General features: G+C 41.4%; 1 protein-coding gene across 4 annotated transcripts in view; it reads left to right on the forward strand.

Annotated features, from left to right (window-relative positions):
- Positions 1 to 9,935: 9,935 nt before the first annotated feature.
- ACBD6 (acyl-CoA binding domain containing 6) overlaps positions 9,936 to 15,019 on the forward strand; it is a 199,940-nt gene continuing 194,856 nt past the window's right edge. The window contains exon 1 of one of the 4 annotated variants that reach the window (XM_088845295.1): positions 9,936 to 10,664. In XM_088845295.1, the coding sequence (XP_088701421.1) occupies positions 10,443 to 10,664 (222 nt within the window). In that variant the 5' untranslated portion in view covers positions 9,936 to 10,442. The remainder of the gene's footprint in view (positions 10,665 to 15,019) is intronic. The other 3 variants (XR_016039600.1, XM_088845294.1, XM_055419155.2) reach the window with 3 other exon arrangements.

Raw genomic sequence — 15,019 nt, forward strand, 5'->3', positions numbered from 1 at the left:
GGTGGGAATACAAACTAGTACAGCCACTATGGAGAACAGTGTGGAGATTCCTCAAAAAACTGCAAATAGAACTGCCATATGATTCAGCAATTGCACTCCTGGGCATACACACCGAGGAAACCAGAATTGAAAGAGACACATGTACTCCAATGTTCATTGCAGGCAGATTCTTACCGTCCGAGCCAACAGGGAAGCCACTCTTTTTAAGGTTTTTTTCCCATATAGGTCATTACAGAGCATTGAGTAGAGTTCCCTGTACCATCAGTAGGTCCTTATTATACATTTTGCATAATGTGTACATGCCTTTACTCACTTCTCAACATAACAAGTTGGTAAACACCTTGAAGGGAAATGAGGCTTATATTATTACTTTACTTTTTTTTCTGCCCTCCACTCCAGAATCCTAACCCCTGAAATTTTGCCTGCTTTGACAGCCCTAACTCCAATTTTTGGTCTCCCAATCCCTCCTGAGATAAGGTTTGGGACCTTGAATTTTGCTTTATTTGACACTAATACTCCAAACTTCCTCCCCCTTGTTTGAATCTTTGCAGTGTATCTTTTTTCACCTCTTCATTTTTAATATCTTGATTCTTTTATATTTTTACAAGTAACTTAAGATGGGTTTTAAATTTTTATCTTTTAAAAAAATTCCTTTTCTCTAATAAAATATACTTGACAGATAACACGGCATTAATTTAAGGTATATAACATGTCAACATTCAGAAAACAAAGATCATGGCATCTGGTCCCATCACTTCATGGGGAATAGATGGGGAAACAGCGGAAACAGTGTCAGACTTTATTTTTTGGGGCTCCAAAATCACTGTGGATGCTGATTGCAGCCACGAAATTAAAAGACACTTACTCCTTGGTTGGATGGCATCACTGACTCAATGGACGTGGGTTTCAGTAAGCTGTGGAAGATGGTGAGGACAGGGAAGCCTGGCATGCTGCAGTCCACGGGTTTGCAAAGAGTCAGACACAACTGAGTGATTGAACAACAACATTTAACTTAACTTAATGTTGTCCTGTGCCATACCATATTTCTCACGTTTCCTGAGTTGCTTTTAGTCAAAATAACAATTTGAAATTTTTAAAAAGCACTTACATTTACTAATAAATAATACTGACTAAGCATCATTAATATACTGATTATATCAACAACCAAAATGTTTCAAATGTGGGGAAGAAGTCAGCCAGTTCTACATACTTAATTGAGTACACTGATTTTCTGTGTGGCTCTGTGATCCAGACTTATCAAACACAATGGAACTTTTTAGAACTGATATGTAACAGTATTACATTAATTAATAAAATTAAATATTTTATTATTTAATCCTGTTTTGCTTTGTGGCATGTGATTTGCCCTTATAATAGTATCCATATAATGACAGATTGCATTGCACAAAATTCTATCACAAAATCAATTTCTAACCCACAATTGGAAAAGACCCTGATGCTGGGAAAGATTAAGGCAGGAGAAGGAGACAACAGAGGATGAGATGGTTGGATGGCATCAATAACTCAATGCACATGAGTTTGAGCAAGCTCTGGGAGTTGGTGATGGACAGGGAAACCTGGCGTACTGTAGTCCATGGGGTCGCAAAGAGTCCGACACGACTGAGGGACTGAACTGAACCCACAAACCCATCCTCAGAAGTTATCTCTTACTTGTGTTGAAAGCGTCCATTATCATCAGACTCTCAAAATTAATCACTTTCTCCCCTTAATTTTCAGTAAGAAATATCTGACTATTCCTGAGAACTTTGGGTGTAATTTTTTCGTTAAACTTTGCTCATTCAGATTTCACAAAAACTCCAAAGTCAGGGCTCTGATTTTCCTGTCATTATTCCTGATTTAGTATAATTCTTCTAGTTATTCTGTTTGAATTCAAATGAACTTCAAGATTATGCAAATTAGATAATACAGCCTAATATCTCTCTCTACCTGCTTATCTGTCTATATGCTTGAGTTCCAGAAATACGCTTAAAGAGTTGGATTAAAGGCCAGGGGTTTCCTAGAAGATTATTCCTCAATAAATTCGGACAATTTAATTTACTGTTGTAAAAGCAAGCCGTTGATCTATAAGAATGCTATTTTTTAAATATTTGCAAAATAACATGGCTTTTGTTAAGCAAGGTCTTTCCTCTTAGGAGTAGGTCAACTTACATTAAATTTTTTAGCTTATTGTGGGTAAGAGAGAAAAATAACTACATTTTTGCTATTCACTTATAGCATCATTGCTTGCTATTTTTAGACCACTGTATCTTTGCCCAGGCTATTCCCACTGCCGGGAATACCTTCTCCCACATCATTTGTAATGTTTTATTGTCCTTATTCATTTACTATTCAGCCCATACAGAACAATGACTGTGTATTTTATACATACACTCATTTATTTATTCAGTAAAGACTTAGCTATGTGCCAGGTCTGGGGAATAGAGCAGTGACAAAAACAGAAATCCCTGCCTTCATGGAACTTATGTAGAAATAATGTAGTAAATGAGTAAAATGTATTGTAGCTTACATGGTGATGAATGCTAAAGAAGTGGGATAGAGAGAGGATGGGGTTGTGATTTTTAACAGGGTGATCAAAGAGGTATGACTAATGTGACATTTGAGCAAAGACCTGATAAGGTGAGGGCAAATTATATACCTTGATATCTGGGGATAAGGTAGTCCAGAAAGAGGGATTTAGCAGGTGCAAAGGAACTACAACAGGGATATGCTGGGTTATACCTGATGTGCAGAAAAGCCACAAGAAGGCCCAGCTAGCTGGGGTAGAGTGAGAGAGTAGAGAAAAACCATGCTCATCCCAGCACCGCTAGGGCCTAGCACTGTGTCTGAAACACACCAGGAATTAACATATCAATAAATATTCTGATGACAAAGAAAACACGCCAATATTTCACGAAAACTGCTGCTGCTAAGTCACTTAAATTCAGTCCAGCTATTTTTTTTTTTTAACAAAAATATTTTTTCTGCTTGCGCAGACTTTGGTTTTGCCATTGAAACAGATGTGACTTCTGTTAATTCAGATTTCAGGTCCATTCAGATGTTGTATTGGAGTATGTCACAAACACACCCAAATCTTTTTGCACTTTTTCTGTGAAAGTATGTGCAGAGAACTGTAGCTTTTGGTGACTACAAACACGGAAAATGCTGGCAAACACTGATGAATAATATAACATTCAGATCTCTTAGCAAGGTAACAGCATTACTCAGAATCAGTTAAGGAAAAAAAAAAAAAAAAGAATCAGTTAAGGAAATTGCCAGCTTAAGGACTGACTTTGCTTGTAGAGTTTATTTCTCAGAACATCACTCAGAGTTTGTATGAAGTATCCTATGCATATAGCCTCATTAATATTTATCTTATTTTCACTGTTATCAGCAGGTGGGGCCATGAACACTGGTGTGAAATGGCAACTTTACAAGACTGATTAGATCTTGATTCGATTCTCTCTGTTTTCCCTGTCTCACTTTGGACTCCAGGTGTTAGCTTTTCCTGCTGTTGCTTTTGACTTATCGATGGATCCCTTTCAATCAATGTCATCTCTGTATTGATTGTGAAGCTTTAATTCTGAATGTTGTTTAAGCTTTTGTTCTAATCATGTCTCCTGTCTTCCTGATTTCTCAGCCGATTTTTCTTGAGATTCAGAAAAGCATATATAGTTCCCTACTATAGTTCCCTATAGTTTCCAAGAAACTCTTGACTGGAAATACTGATTGTAAAAGCTCTATTTCCTCAAACTCATCAGAATCTTCAAGAAATCAAAGATTCTCAGGCGTTAATGCTTTTCAGGCACCTGTAGTTAATCAAATTGTATTTATTACAATGAAGAAGAACACATAAATGGAGAGGTAAGGGCATTCTCAGTAAGAAGTTGTTAAGAAAGAATCTATTTTAGGATTTGGGCTTTGGTTGGTGACTTGAAGGAGACTCTAAGGAACTGGGGATTTACTCTCAATTGGATGTTGTCAGGCAGCTTGGGCAATTCTGGACTGGGCATCTCAATCAATCTGATCTATATATCTATTTTACCTAAATGGCAACCCACTCCAGTGTTCTTGCCTGGAGAATCCCAGGGACAGCGGAGCCTGGTGGGCTGCCGTCTATGGGGTCGCACAGAGTCGGACACGACTGAAGCGACTTAGCAGCAGCAGCCATAAGAATAAAGCTATAATTTGTAAATAAGTAATAGTCACTCACTGTGGCCAAGAGTGTGGCTGACAGAGTTATCCTCTGTTTGTCCGTGTTTAGACAAGCTTCTGAAATGCTTTGTGCCTGTGTGAATGCTAAGTCGATTCAGTCATATCCTACTCTTTGCGATCCTATGTACTGTACCCTGCCAGACTCCTCTGTCCATGGAATTCTCCAGGCAAGAATACTGGAATGGGTTGCCATGCCCTCCTCCAGGGGATCTTCCTGACCCAAGGATTGAACCTGTGGCTCCTTCATTGCAGGCAAATTCTTTATTGCTGAGCCACTGGGAAAGCCCTTGAGGTGCTTTACTTTGTCTTATTTTATCATGGTTTCAGAGTGACCTTGTCTGAGTTTGATAGGAGAATAATATGTAATAGGAGAATTACATATTGTAATTGTAATAGAATAATATGGCTTAACCGTGAATACTAGACCAGCTTCTGAGTGTCAAAGGCTCTTCCTTTTTAGAATTTCCATTCAGATGTGATGTCATTACATGATGTCATTATGTGATGTCAGTACTTTTACAGAAAAATATGTAAATTTTAAGTGAATTTTCATAAAGTCATAACACATCAGCATTCCGCTCAAGAAAAAGAATATCACCACACCCAGAAGCCCCCTTTATGCATCCTTCAAATTACTAACTTTGAGACTACTCACTATCCTGACTTCTAACATCAAAGATTAATTTTGCCTAACTTTCAGTTTTAGATGAATGGAAACATACAGAATGAGCTTTGTGTTGCTGTGTTTCCTGGATTCTACACTATGTCTATGAGATTCATTCATGTGTTGTGTCTGACTTTAATTAACTCTTTCTGCTGAACAGTACTCTATTGTGTAAACACACTACTGCTACTGCTGCTGCTAAGTCACTTCAGTAGTGTCCGACTCTGTGTGACCCCATAGACAGAAGTCCACCAGGCTACCCCGTCCCTGGGATTCTCCAGGCAAGAACACTGGAGTGGGTTGCCATTTCCTACAGTTTATCCTTATTACTGTTGATGGACATTTTCCAGTATTTTCCAGAATTTCCAGTTTTGGGGGATTAGGAACAGCACTGCCATGAATGTTCTAGCACACATCTTTCAGTGACTGCACGTATACATTCTTGCTGGGTAAAAGTAGAAATGCATATGTTCACCTTTAGTAAATAGTGCCAAACATTTCCCCCAAGTGGTAGAGTTTGGGAAATTTACACTCCCACCAGTCTTGTAAGAGATTTGTGCTTGCTCTAGTCCCATGTTATACTGTTGCAGAATATAGAAAAAGAAGAAAACTTCTAAATATATTCTATAAGGCTATTACCCTGACACAAAATTAAAAAGGATAAAACAGAAAGGAAAACTGTCAGTCATCTTTAAATAAGACTGTAAAGATACTAAAGAAAATATTAGCAAACTGAACCCAGAAATAAAAAACAAACAAAAAAGCATGACCAGGGCCAGAATGGGTATATTCCAGGAATAGAAGTATAATTCAACCTTAAAAAATCTATTAACATAACACATTAAAATTTATATTAATTTATTAGTATTGTTAATATAATGCATTAAGTTCCTACTAAATTATTAACATCATTGTTTATATAGTTCATTGACATAGAACTCTATTAATCATTTCTTTAAAAAATTAAAGGGGAAAACATCTCCAGAGTTGTTGGAAACAAAGAGATTGATAACACTCAATTCCCATTTCTAACAAAAATTCTACAAAAAGAAGTATATAAAGTTCCATGTACCTTCCCTTCAATCTACTTTTCATTGTCTATTATTACCCCATATGTTGTTGTTGTTTTAGTTGCTAAGCCACGTCTGACATTTTTGTGACCCCCCTGGACTGTAGCCCTCCAGGCTCCTCTGTCCATGGGGTTTCTCAGCAAGAATACTGGAGTGGGTTGCCATTTCCTTCTCCAGGGGATGTCCAGGGAATCTTCAGTCCCAGGGATTGAACCTGAGTCTCCTGCATTGCAGGCATGTTCTTTACCACTGGGCCATCAGGGCTCCCATTATTATTCCATATGTGGACTAATTTCTGACTAAAATAACTTGGAACTTTGATTTTTTCCTTTTCTATTTATTAGCTGTGCAGCCTTGGGCAAGTTACTTAACCCCTGTGTGCTGATTTGTTTACACTGGAAATAACTGTACCTACCTTAAGCACTAACGGCTAAGTCCCTTAAATAGGAAGGGATTCAGTAAGTTACTATTATCCCTTTTCTAATGGCAAGGTTTTGTTCATCAGCCATCCCTTGATTGGACTGTGAGTACTCTGAAGGCGGGGACTAACAGAGACACAACTGGGATGCTCAAGTAGTGCTTGTTGAATCCTGATCCAGGCTTTCTCACCTTCCTGCCTTTTCTCTTCTCTCATCCTGTCTACCTTTTCTCTGTCTATCCATCTAAAGCCTAACCCTACATGGGGAATAGCCATTCTTTACAACACTTTCTTTGTACCACTCCAATGGTGATTGTTAGAGTGTTTTGAGAACTAGATGAATATTCTGTTTTTGTTTTATTTTTTAACAGCACTTAGGACATAATAGGGGCTTTCCGGTGTCTCAGATGGTAAAGAATCTGCCTGCAGTGCAAGAGACCTGAGTTTGATTCCTGGGTTGGGAAGATCCCCTGGATAAGGAAATGGCAACCCACTCCAGTATTCTTGCCCAGAGAATTCCATCGTCAGAGGAGCCTGGAAGGCTACAGTCCATGGGGTTGCAAAGAGTCTTCTCCAGCACCACGGTCTGAAGGCATCGATTCTCTGGCATTCTGCCTTCTTTACAGTCCAGTTCTCACAACTGTATGTGACCACTGGGAAGACCATAGCCTTGACTATACGGGCCTTTGTCGTCAGAGTAATGTCTCTGCTTTTCAAAACACTAAGTTTGTCATCCCTTTCCTGCTAAGAAGCAATGATTTCATGACTTCAGTCACTGTCCGCAGTGATTTTGGAGCCCAAGAACAGGAAATCTGTCACTGCTTCCACCTTTCCCCCTTCTATCTGCCATGCAGTTATGGGGCTGGATGTCATGATCTTAGTTTTTTAAAATATTTAGTTTTAAGTCAGGTCTTTCACTCTCCTCCTTCATCCTCATCAAGAGGCTCTTTAGTTCCTCTTTGCTTTCTGCCATTAGAGTGGTATCATCTGCATATTTGAGGCTGTTGATGTTTCTCCCGCCTATCTTGATTCCAGCTTGTAATCATCCAGCCTGGCATTTCTCACGATGTGCTCAGTATACACATTAAACAAACAGGGTGACAGCAGACAGCCCTGTCGTACTCCCTTCTTGATCTTGAACTGATCAGTTGTTCCATACAAGGTTTTAACTGTTGCTTCTTGACCTGCATACAGGTTTCTCAGGAGACAGGTAAAATGGTCTGGTATTTCCATCTAAGAGCTTTCCACAGTTTTTCATGATCCACACAGTCAAAGGCTTTAGCATAGTCGATGAAACAGAGATAAGACGTTTTTCTGAAATTCCTTTGCTTTCTCTATAATCCATCGAATGTTGGCAATTTGATCCCTAGTTCCTCTTCCTTGGACATCTGGAAGTTCTTAGTTCGCATGATGCTGAAGCTTAGCATGCAAGATTTTAAGCATGACCTTACTAGCATGGGAAATGAGTGCAACTGTCCCATCTTCAGCACATTCTTTGGTACTCTTCTTGGGAGTTAGGATGAGGATTGACCTTTTCCAGTCTTGTGGCCACTGCTGGGTCTTCCAGATTTGGTGACATAATGAATGCAAAACTTTGATGGCATCATCTTTTAGGGATTTGAATATTTCTGCTAGAATTTCATCGAATCCACTAGCTTTATTAAGAGCAGAGTTTCTTAAGGCCCACTTGACTTTGTTCTCCAGAATGTCTGGTTCTGGGTGACTAACCACAACATCATAGTAATCTAGTTCATTAAGATCTTTTTTATACAGTTCTTCCATGTATTCTGTCCATCTCTTCTTGATCTCTTTAGCATCTACTAGGTCTCTACCATTTTTATCCTTTATTCTGCACATCTTGGGCAGAATGCTCCCTTAATGTTTCCAGTTTTCCTGAAGAGATCTCTAGTCTTTTCCCTTTTGTTGTTTTCTTCTATTGAAAAGCACTGTTCATTGAATATTCACTGGAATTTTTACTGATGCTGAAGCTGATGCTCCAGTACTTGGTCATCTGATGCAAACAGATAACTCACTGGAAACGCCCCTGATTCTGGGAAAGATTGAGGGCAGTAGAAGAAGGCATTAGAGAATGAGATGGCTAGATGGCATCACCGATGCAATGAACATGAACTTGGACAAACTCCAGAAGATGGTGAGAGACAGGGAGGCCTGGCGTGCTGCAGTCCACGGGGTCTCAGAGTTGGACATGACTGAGTGAATGAACAAGAACAACAGGACACAATAACCGCTCAGTAAAACTTAACTATTGACGGAAGAAATTTTCACATACCGAGGTATGGGCATGCCAACTGAGCGATTAACTTTCACTACTTTCACTTATGCCAACTAGAACAACAGGTCTTGTACTCCATCAAACATGCATTGTTCAGTTCAGTTCAGTTCAGTTCAGTCGCTCAGTCGTGTCTGACTCTCCGCGACCCCATGAATCAGTACATCTGCTTTAATTACTGAAGAAAGGCTGCACTATCCAGAAGTAAAAAACGTCCCCTTTGCAGATAGAGATAAACGCCTCCCTTTCTGGGATATCAATTCTACTACTCCTTCAATGATAAGGCTTCTTTCCTAGGTGCCAGAGCCACACTGATTTGCTGTGTACAAGCTAATCTGTCTTTTCTCTCTTTTTTTGAACTCTGAGAGAATGTATTCCTACCAGGTTTGATGTTCTTTATTCTGAAAAGATACAAAACTGCTGAAAACCATGTTTTTCCGGATCAACTCCTCAGAGCTACTGAGAGGTTGACGAAGGTCCTCAGTTCTGCTCAAATAAAACTCTCTTCTATTCTTAATACAGATTGGTTATTGATTATTTCCTTTGACACTATTATAATCACGTCATAGGTTTTTCTGCAGTTTTCTTAAAGAGTCAGTCACGACTGAGAGACTGAACTGAACTGAACTGAAGCTCCTATAGAGCAGAATTATGCAGGGCATTTTCAGTTTCATTTCTCAGTGTCTGCCAAAGCACACTGGCAAAGGCTGAGCTGGGAAGAAGCATCCTACCAAGGGCCCTTGGGATGGGGTTCCGTAAACCTCTGACAGATGATGGTTATGAACGCGTGCAACGCAAGACATGGAGAGATTGGACTGAAGGCCCAATCTCCCAAATTCTCTTTCACTATTCAAGATAAAACCAACTCTCCAGCATCGGATGCAGGCATCCAAGGACCTTTTGGGACCTCTCGAGGCGGCTCAGACGGTTAAAAAAAAAAAGTCTGCCCGTAATGCGGGAGACCTGGGTTCGATCCCTGGGTTGGGAAGATCCCCTGGAGGAGGCATGGCAACCCACTCTAGTATTCTTGCCTGGAGAATCTCCATGGACAGAGGAGCTTGACGGGCTACTGTCCATCAGGTCGCAAAGAGTCGGACACGACTGAGCGACTAGGCACAGCACAGGGACACAAAACCTGGGGAGGCGGGCTCAGGCGGAACCTTCGTCCTCAGCTCCAAGTTTCCCAGGACTCCACTTCTACCGATACACTCTCAAATACACGGCCTCCTTCCCCGCCCCAGAAGGCCCAACCCGAGAATGGGTTCCGGTATTTTCAAGGAAACGGCTAACGGACACCTCAACGATTGAGGACAGTTTCTCCAAGCAGCGTTAGTCCAGCGCGGTCCCATAAGTCCCCCCACAGTTCTACGGCCCAGAGCGGAACTGACCGGAATCCGGAACCCAGGGCGCGCGCTCCGCGTGCAGGCAGCCCTGCGCTCGCCCCGCCCCCGCCAGCGCCCCGCCCCGCCCCGCCCCGCCCCCAAGCGCGTGTCGGCCGCCCCCCGCCGCCCTTGTTCCGGGACCCCTGGCCGTGCTGCTCCCGGACCCCCGCGCCGCGGGAGCCATCTGGGCTAGGCCGAACTCCCTGTTAGCCTGGGGAAGCCGGAAGAGACCGGGCAGCGGGGGAGAGCAGCAGACGGTGGCGGGGCCCTCCCTGCACGCCCAGGGAGAGCAGGGGTATAGAGGGAGCGAGGCTGAGTTAAGCGAGGGAGCGCGGGTTAGGGGAGCTTGGGTGCGACTAGAGCTCGGGACCGTGGGCCACCCGGTCCGAAGAAGACAGGCGGACTCATGGCCTCGTCACTCCTGCCCTCGGGGGCCACCACGGGCGACAGTGGCGGAGAGCTGAGCTCGGGGGACGACTCCGGGGATGTGGAATCCCTCCAGAGCCCGGAGATCGAGGCATCCAGGAGCCTGGCAGAGCTGTTTGAAAAGGCTGCAGCGCACCTCCAAGGCCTGGTGCAAGTGGCCAGCAGGGAGCAGCTCTTGTACTTGTATGCCAGGTACAAGCAGGTAAAGTAGCAGGGAAGGGCTGGGTGCGGGAGCGCGACCGTAAGCCTTCTCTTTCCTCCAAAAACAGATGGTGAAAGTGCTTGTTTGGTTAATGGTCAGGTGTAATGAAGTTTGTATGTGTTTTTCTTTATTATTTTTTTTAATCGTCTAAGGATTAGCTTCATTCTGGACAGGGAAAGGACCTGTCTGCTATCCTAGGAGCGATATTTAGCTGACACTGAGTGACAGTTTTTCTGGGTCTTTCCCGACTTGGTTAGTGACCTTGCCCTTATGCCCTTCATCAGTTTCAGAACACTTACAAAATGAGTAAACAGTCAGAACCAGAACTAGCTTGTAGCTCCTGACTCTAAGGCTTTGAAATTACCTGGAGGTATTGGAAATACAATAATGTCGTATGAGACACCTTTTATTTATCCTAAGAGAGTAATTGGGTTGGAAAAATTATTGCTTTATCATAATCAACAATACTTGTTTAGCATATTTTATAGCAAAACACTTGGGTGTTATGCCTGTGAGGGATTCAGAGAAGCAAAAATATCATGATACTTGCCATCAAGAGATTTACAAAAGTTACCTGAGGAGTTTAGATTTAAACATGTGAAAATTGCCGACAAGAGTTAAAAGTTGAGGAAGACTCCAGCTTTGGAACACTGGAAGCAATGGAGTTCTGAATAGTAGCCCATTTTATGCCTCTTGTTATCTATTTCCCCTTATATTCTTTAAAAAGAAATAGTTGTGGGGGTCCCTCTGTATCATAAACTGAATATACTGACTTGAGATGAAGATTCTTTTGAAGATCGATGAATATCAGTTAAAGTGACCTGAGAGATATAGTTGTAGGGACAAATGGTATAAATTATAGTGTTCAATGAAAACTGCCCCTGAATTGGCCTCAGAATTTTTTCTCTTGCAAAAGTTCTGGGTATCTATTTTCTCTTTGGTCATTAGTCCTGTCCTAATAACATTACAATGAGACTTTCAATTATTTAACAAGAATTTATTGAGCATTGTGTTTGGACCAGTAACATGGCTGACTGATGATTCTCTGGGCAGGATAAGAGTAATTTTCTCCACATTTCCCAGAAACATTGTTTTCCTCTCTGTGACATATCTTTATTGATATTAGCATCAGCATTGTTAATTATCTGATACCAAGTCGTCAGTGAACGATCATCACCTGCCAGCTGGTAACCATTCTGTCTCAGGTGTACTTCATCCAGATAGTCTGGAAGAGATGTACATGCCTCACCCTCTTGACATTGGAGTGTTTAGAGAGATTCTGTCTGAAAATAAAATTCCTCATTATGAGAGAATAATTACTAAAGAATTGGAGAATAAGATTATGCTTACTTAGGCAAGTTAGGACATACAGTGTTCATCAGTCTCTTCAAAATATTTTGTTTCTATCAGAATTTATTTTGTTTCTATCAATTCTGCGGTGGTATTAAAAATAGCAGTCTTTGATAGAATAACAGAGTTGAGAGTTCAATATAGTTCCTGCATGGTGGATCAAAATTTTTCGTACAATAATTACATTTCTCATAAAATCGACTTTTCTCATAAAATAATTTAACTTTCTATTCCAGATAGCACTCTTATTTTGTCAGAGGAAAAGGCTAAAAATAAACTGAGCTGTGAACCTTGTTTTCTCAGGCAGAGACCTAAACTTACCTAACATAATAGTTCTCTTAGTCTCAGATAAGCCAATGGCTCTACTAGCATCTTTTAGTGGTTTCAAAAAGATCACAGCAGTTAACATTCACCAGCCTGCACTGTGTCAACAAAAGGTAACTGACTGACACCTGTGAAAACCTGAGGACAATGAAAATTTCAAACTCCTATTGAGGAGCCTTCACCACCAGCACAAGTGGAGATACTCAACACATCTTCCTACTTTAACCTGGGTAGACTTGACTCACTGGCATTTACCATTGGCAGCCTTGGTTGAAACAGTCTGTTTCAGGGGCCCTGAAAATATCATGTATATATCAGAGAGAACAGAGTTTAGGTGATGCTCTGTTAAAGTGCTACATTTTATAACTCTGTTTCATAGCTTAGGATTCATTATCTAATGATTTGAAAAGTGTTACTAATGATGTCCTAGAATCCTGTAGTTTTATTTATCCAGTCTTTTCTGGATCCAGAACTGTTCTTTGAATTTGGGAATACAAACGCTTCTGTGTCAGCTGCTGAACTTTTATTTTCACCTCAGATAATGGGCTGGAGATGGGTGATCTAGGGCTGATAGGGTGCTCTGTCTGCTTCATGTAATCATCCAGGGGCTCAGTCTTTTTCTGTCTTGTAGTTTAGCCATTCTCAAACTGACCCCCCTTTACTGACCTCCCTGAGAATCCCTCAGACTTCAGAGAATATAAAGTCAAAACTATTTTCATAATAATACTAAGACACTACAGGCATACCTCAGAGATTTGAGGGTTTGGTTCTAGACCACTGCAATGAAGCAAATATCACAATAAAGTGAGTCACCTGAATTTTTTGGTTTCCCAATGCACATGAAAGTTGAAGTGTTCATCGCTGTCGTGTCTGACTCTTTGAGACCCCATGGACTGTAGCCCACAAGGCTCCTCTGTCCATGGAATTCTCCAGGCAAGAATGCTGGAGTGGGTTGCCATTTCCTTCTCCAGTATAAAGGTTATGTCTACACTATACTGTAGTCTATTAAGTGTGCAGTAGCATTATGTCTAAAAAAATGTGCATCCCTCAGTTAAAAAATACTTTATTGCTAAAAAGTGCTAACCATCGTCTGAGCCTTCAATGACTTGTAATCTTCTTGCTAGTGGAGGGTTTGATATAGTGGGAGAATTAGCAAAATGTGACCTAGAGACATGAAGTGAGCTAATGCTATTGGGAAAATGGTGCCAATAAACTTGCTTGATACAGGGTATGCACAGACCTTCACTTTGTGAAAAATGCGGTGTCTGCAAAGCACAATAAAGCAAAGTGCGATAAAACGAAGTATGTTTGTATTTGCTTTTTTTCTGTGCTGTCATGGTGGATAAAACTGCTGATGTGTTAGCATGAATCAAGGCAGTGGCAGCAGTAATATTTTTTAACTTTTTTTTTTTTTTTTTTACCACTGTGTACTCTGAATTTAAGTTGGATCATAAAGAAAGCCAAGCACAGAAGAACTGATGCTTTTGAACTGTGGTGTTGGAGGAGACTCTTGAGAGTCCTTTGGACTGCAAGGAGATCCAACCAGTCCATCCTAAAGGAAATCAGTCCTGGGTGTTCATTGGAAGGACTGATGCTAAAGCTGAAACTCCAATACTTTGGCCACCTGATGCGAAGAGCTGACTCATTTGAAAAGACCCTGATTTTGGGAAAGTTTGAGGGAAGGAGGAGAAGGGGACAACAGAGGATGAGATGGTTAGATGGCATCACCGACTCAATGGACATGAGTATGGGTAAACTCCAGGAGTTGGTGATGGACCCAAAGGCTTGGCGTGCTGCAGTTCATGGGGTTGCAAAGAGTCGGACACGATTGAGTGACTGAACTGAACTGAACTGACTGACTGAATTTAAAAAGAAAAAGGCCAGTTTCACTTTAAAATGCCTTTGATAAAGCAGTAAAAATTACGATTTTATTTAATTTTAACTCTTGAATACAAGTCTTTTTAATGTTCTGTGTGATGAAATAGGGGTACACACAAAATATGTCTCCTGCATACTGAATTATTGTTGGCTGTTTTGAAGAAAAACGCCTGTGTAAATTTTGAGTTGCAAGTTGAGCTACCCACTTTTCTCAACATGCATCAGTTCAGTTCAGTTGCTCAGTCGTGTCCGACTCTCCGCGACCCCATGAATCACAGCACGCCAGGCCTCCCTGTCCATCACCAACTCCCGGAGTACACTCAAACTCATGTCCACAGAGTCGGTGATGCCATCCAGCCATCTCATTCTCCGTCGTCCCCTTCTCCTCCCGCCCCCAACCTTTCCCAGCATCAGAGTCTTTTCCAGTGAGTCAACTCGTCGCATGAGGTGGCCAAAGTATTGCAGTTTCAGCTTTAGCATCAGTCCCTCCAATGAACATCCAGGATTGATCTCCTTTAGAATGGACTGGTTGGATCTCCTTGCAGTATAAGGGACTCTCAAGAGTCTTCTCCAACACCACAGTTCAAAAGCATCGATTCTTCGGCGATCAGCCTTCTTCACAGTCCAACTCTCACATCCATACATGACCATGGGAAAAACCATTGCCTTGACTAGACGGACCTTTGTTGGCAAAGTAATGTCTCTGCTTTTTAATATACTATCTAGGTTGGTCATAACTTTCCTTCCAAAGAGCAAGCGTCTTTTAATTTCATGGCTGCAATCAGCATCTGCAGTGATTTTGG

The sequence above is a fragment of the Moschus berezovskii genome, chromosome 17 (assembly GCF_049115385.1).
Source record: "Moschus berezovskii isolate FMDL1 chromosome 17, NW_MosBer_1.0, whole genome shotgun sequence".
NCBI lineage: Eukaryota > Metazoa > Chordata > Mammalia > Artiodactyla > Moschidae > Moschus > Moschus berezovskii.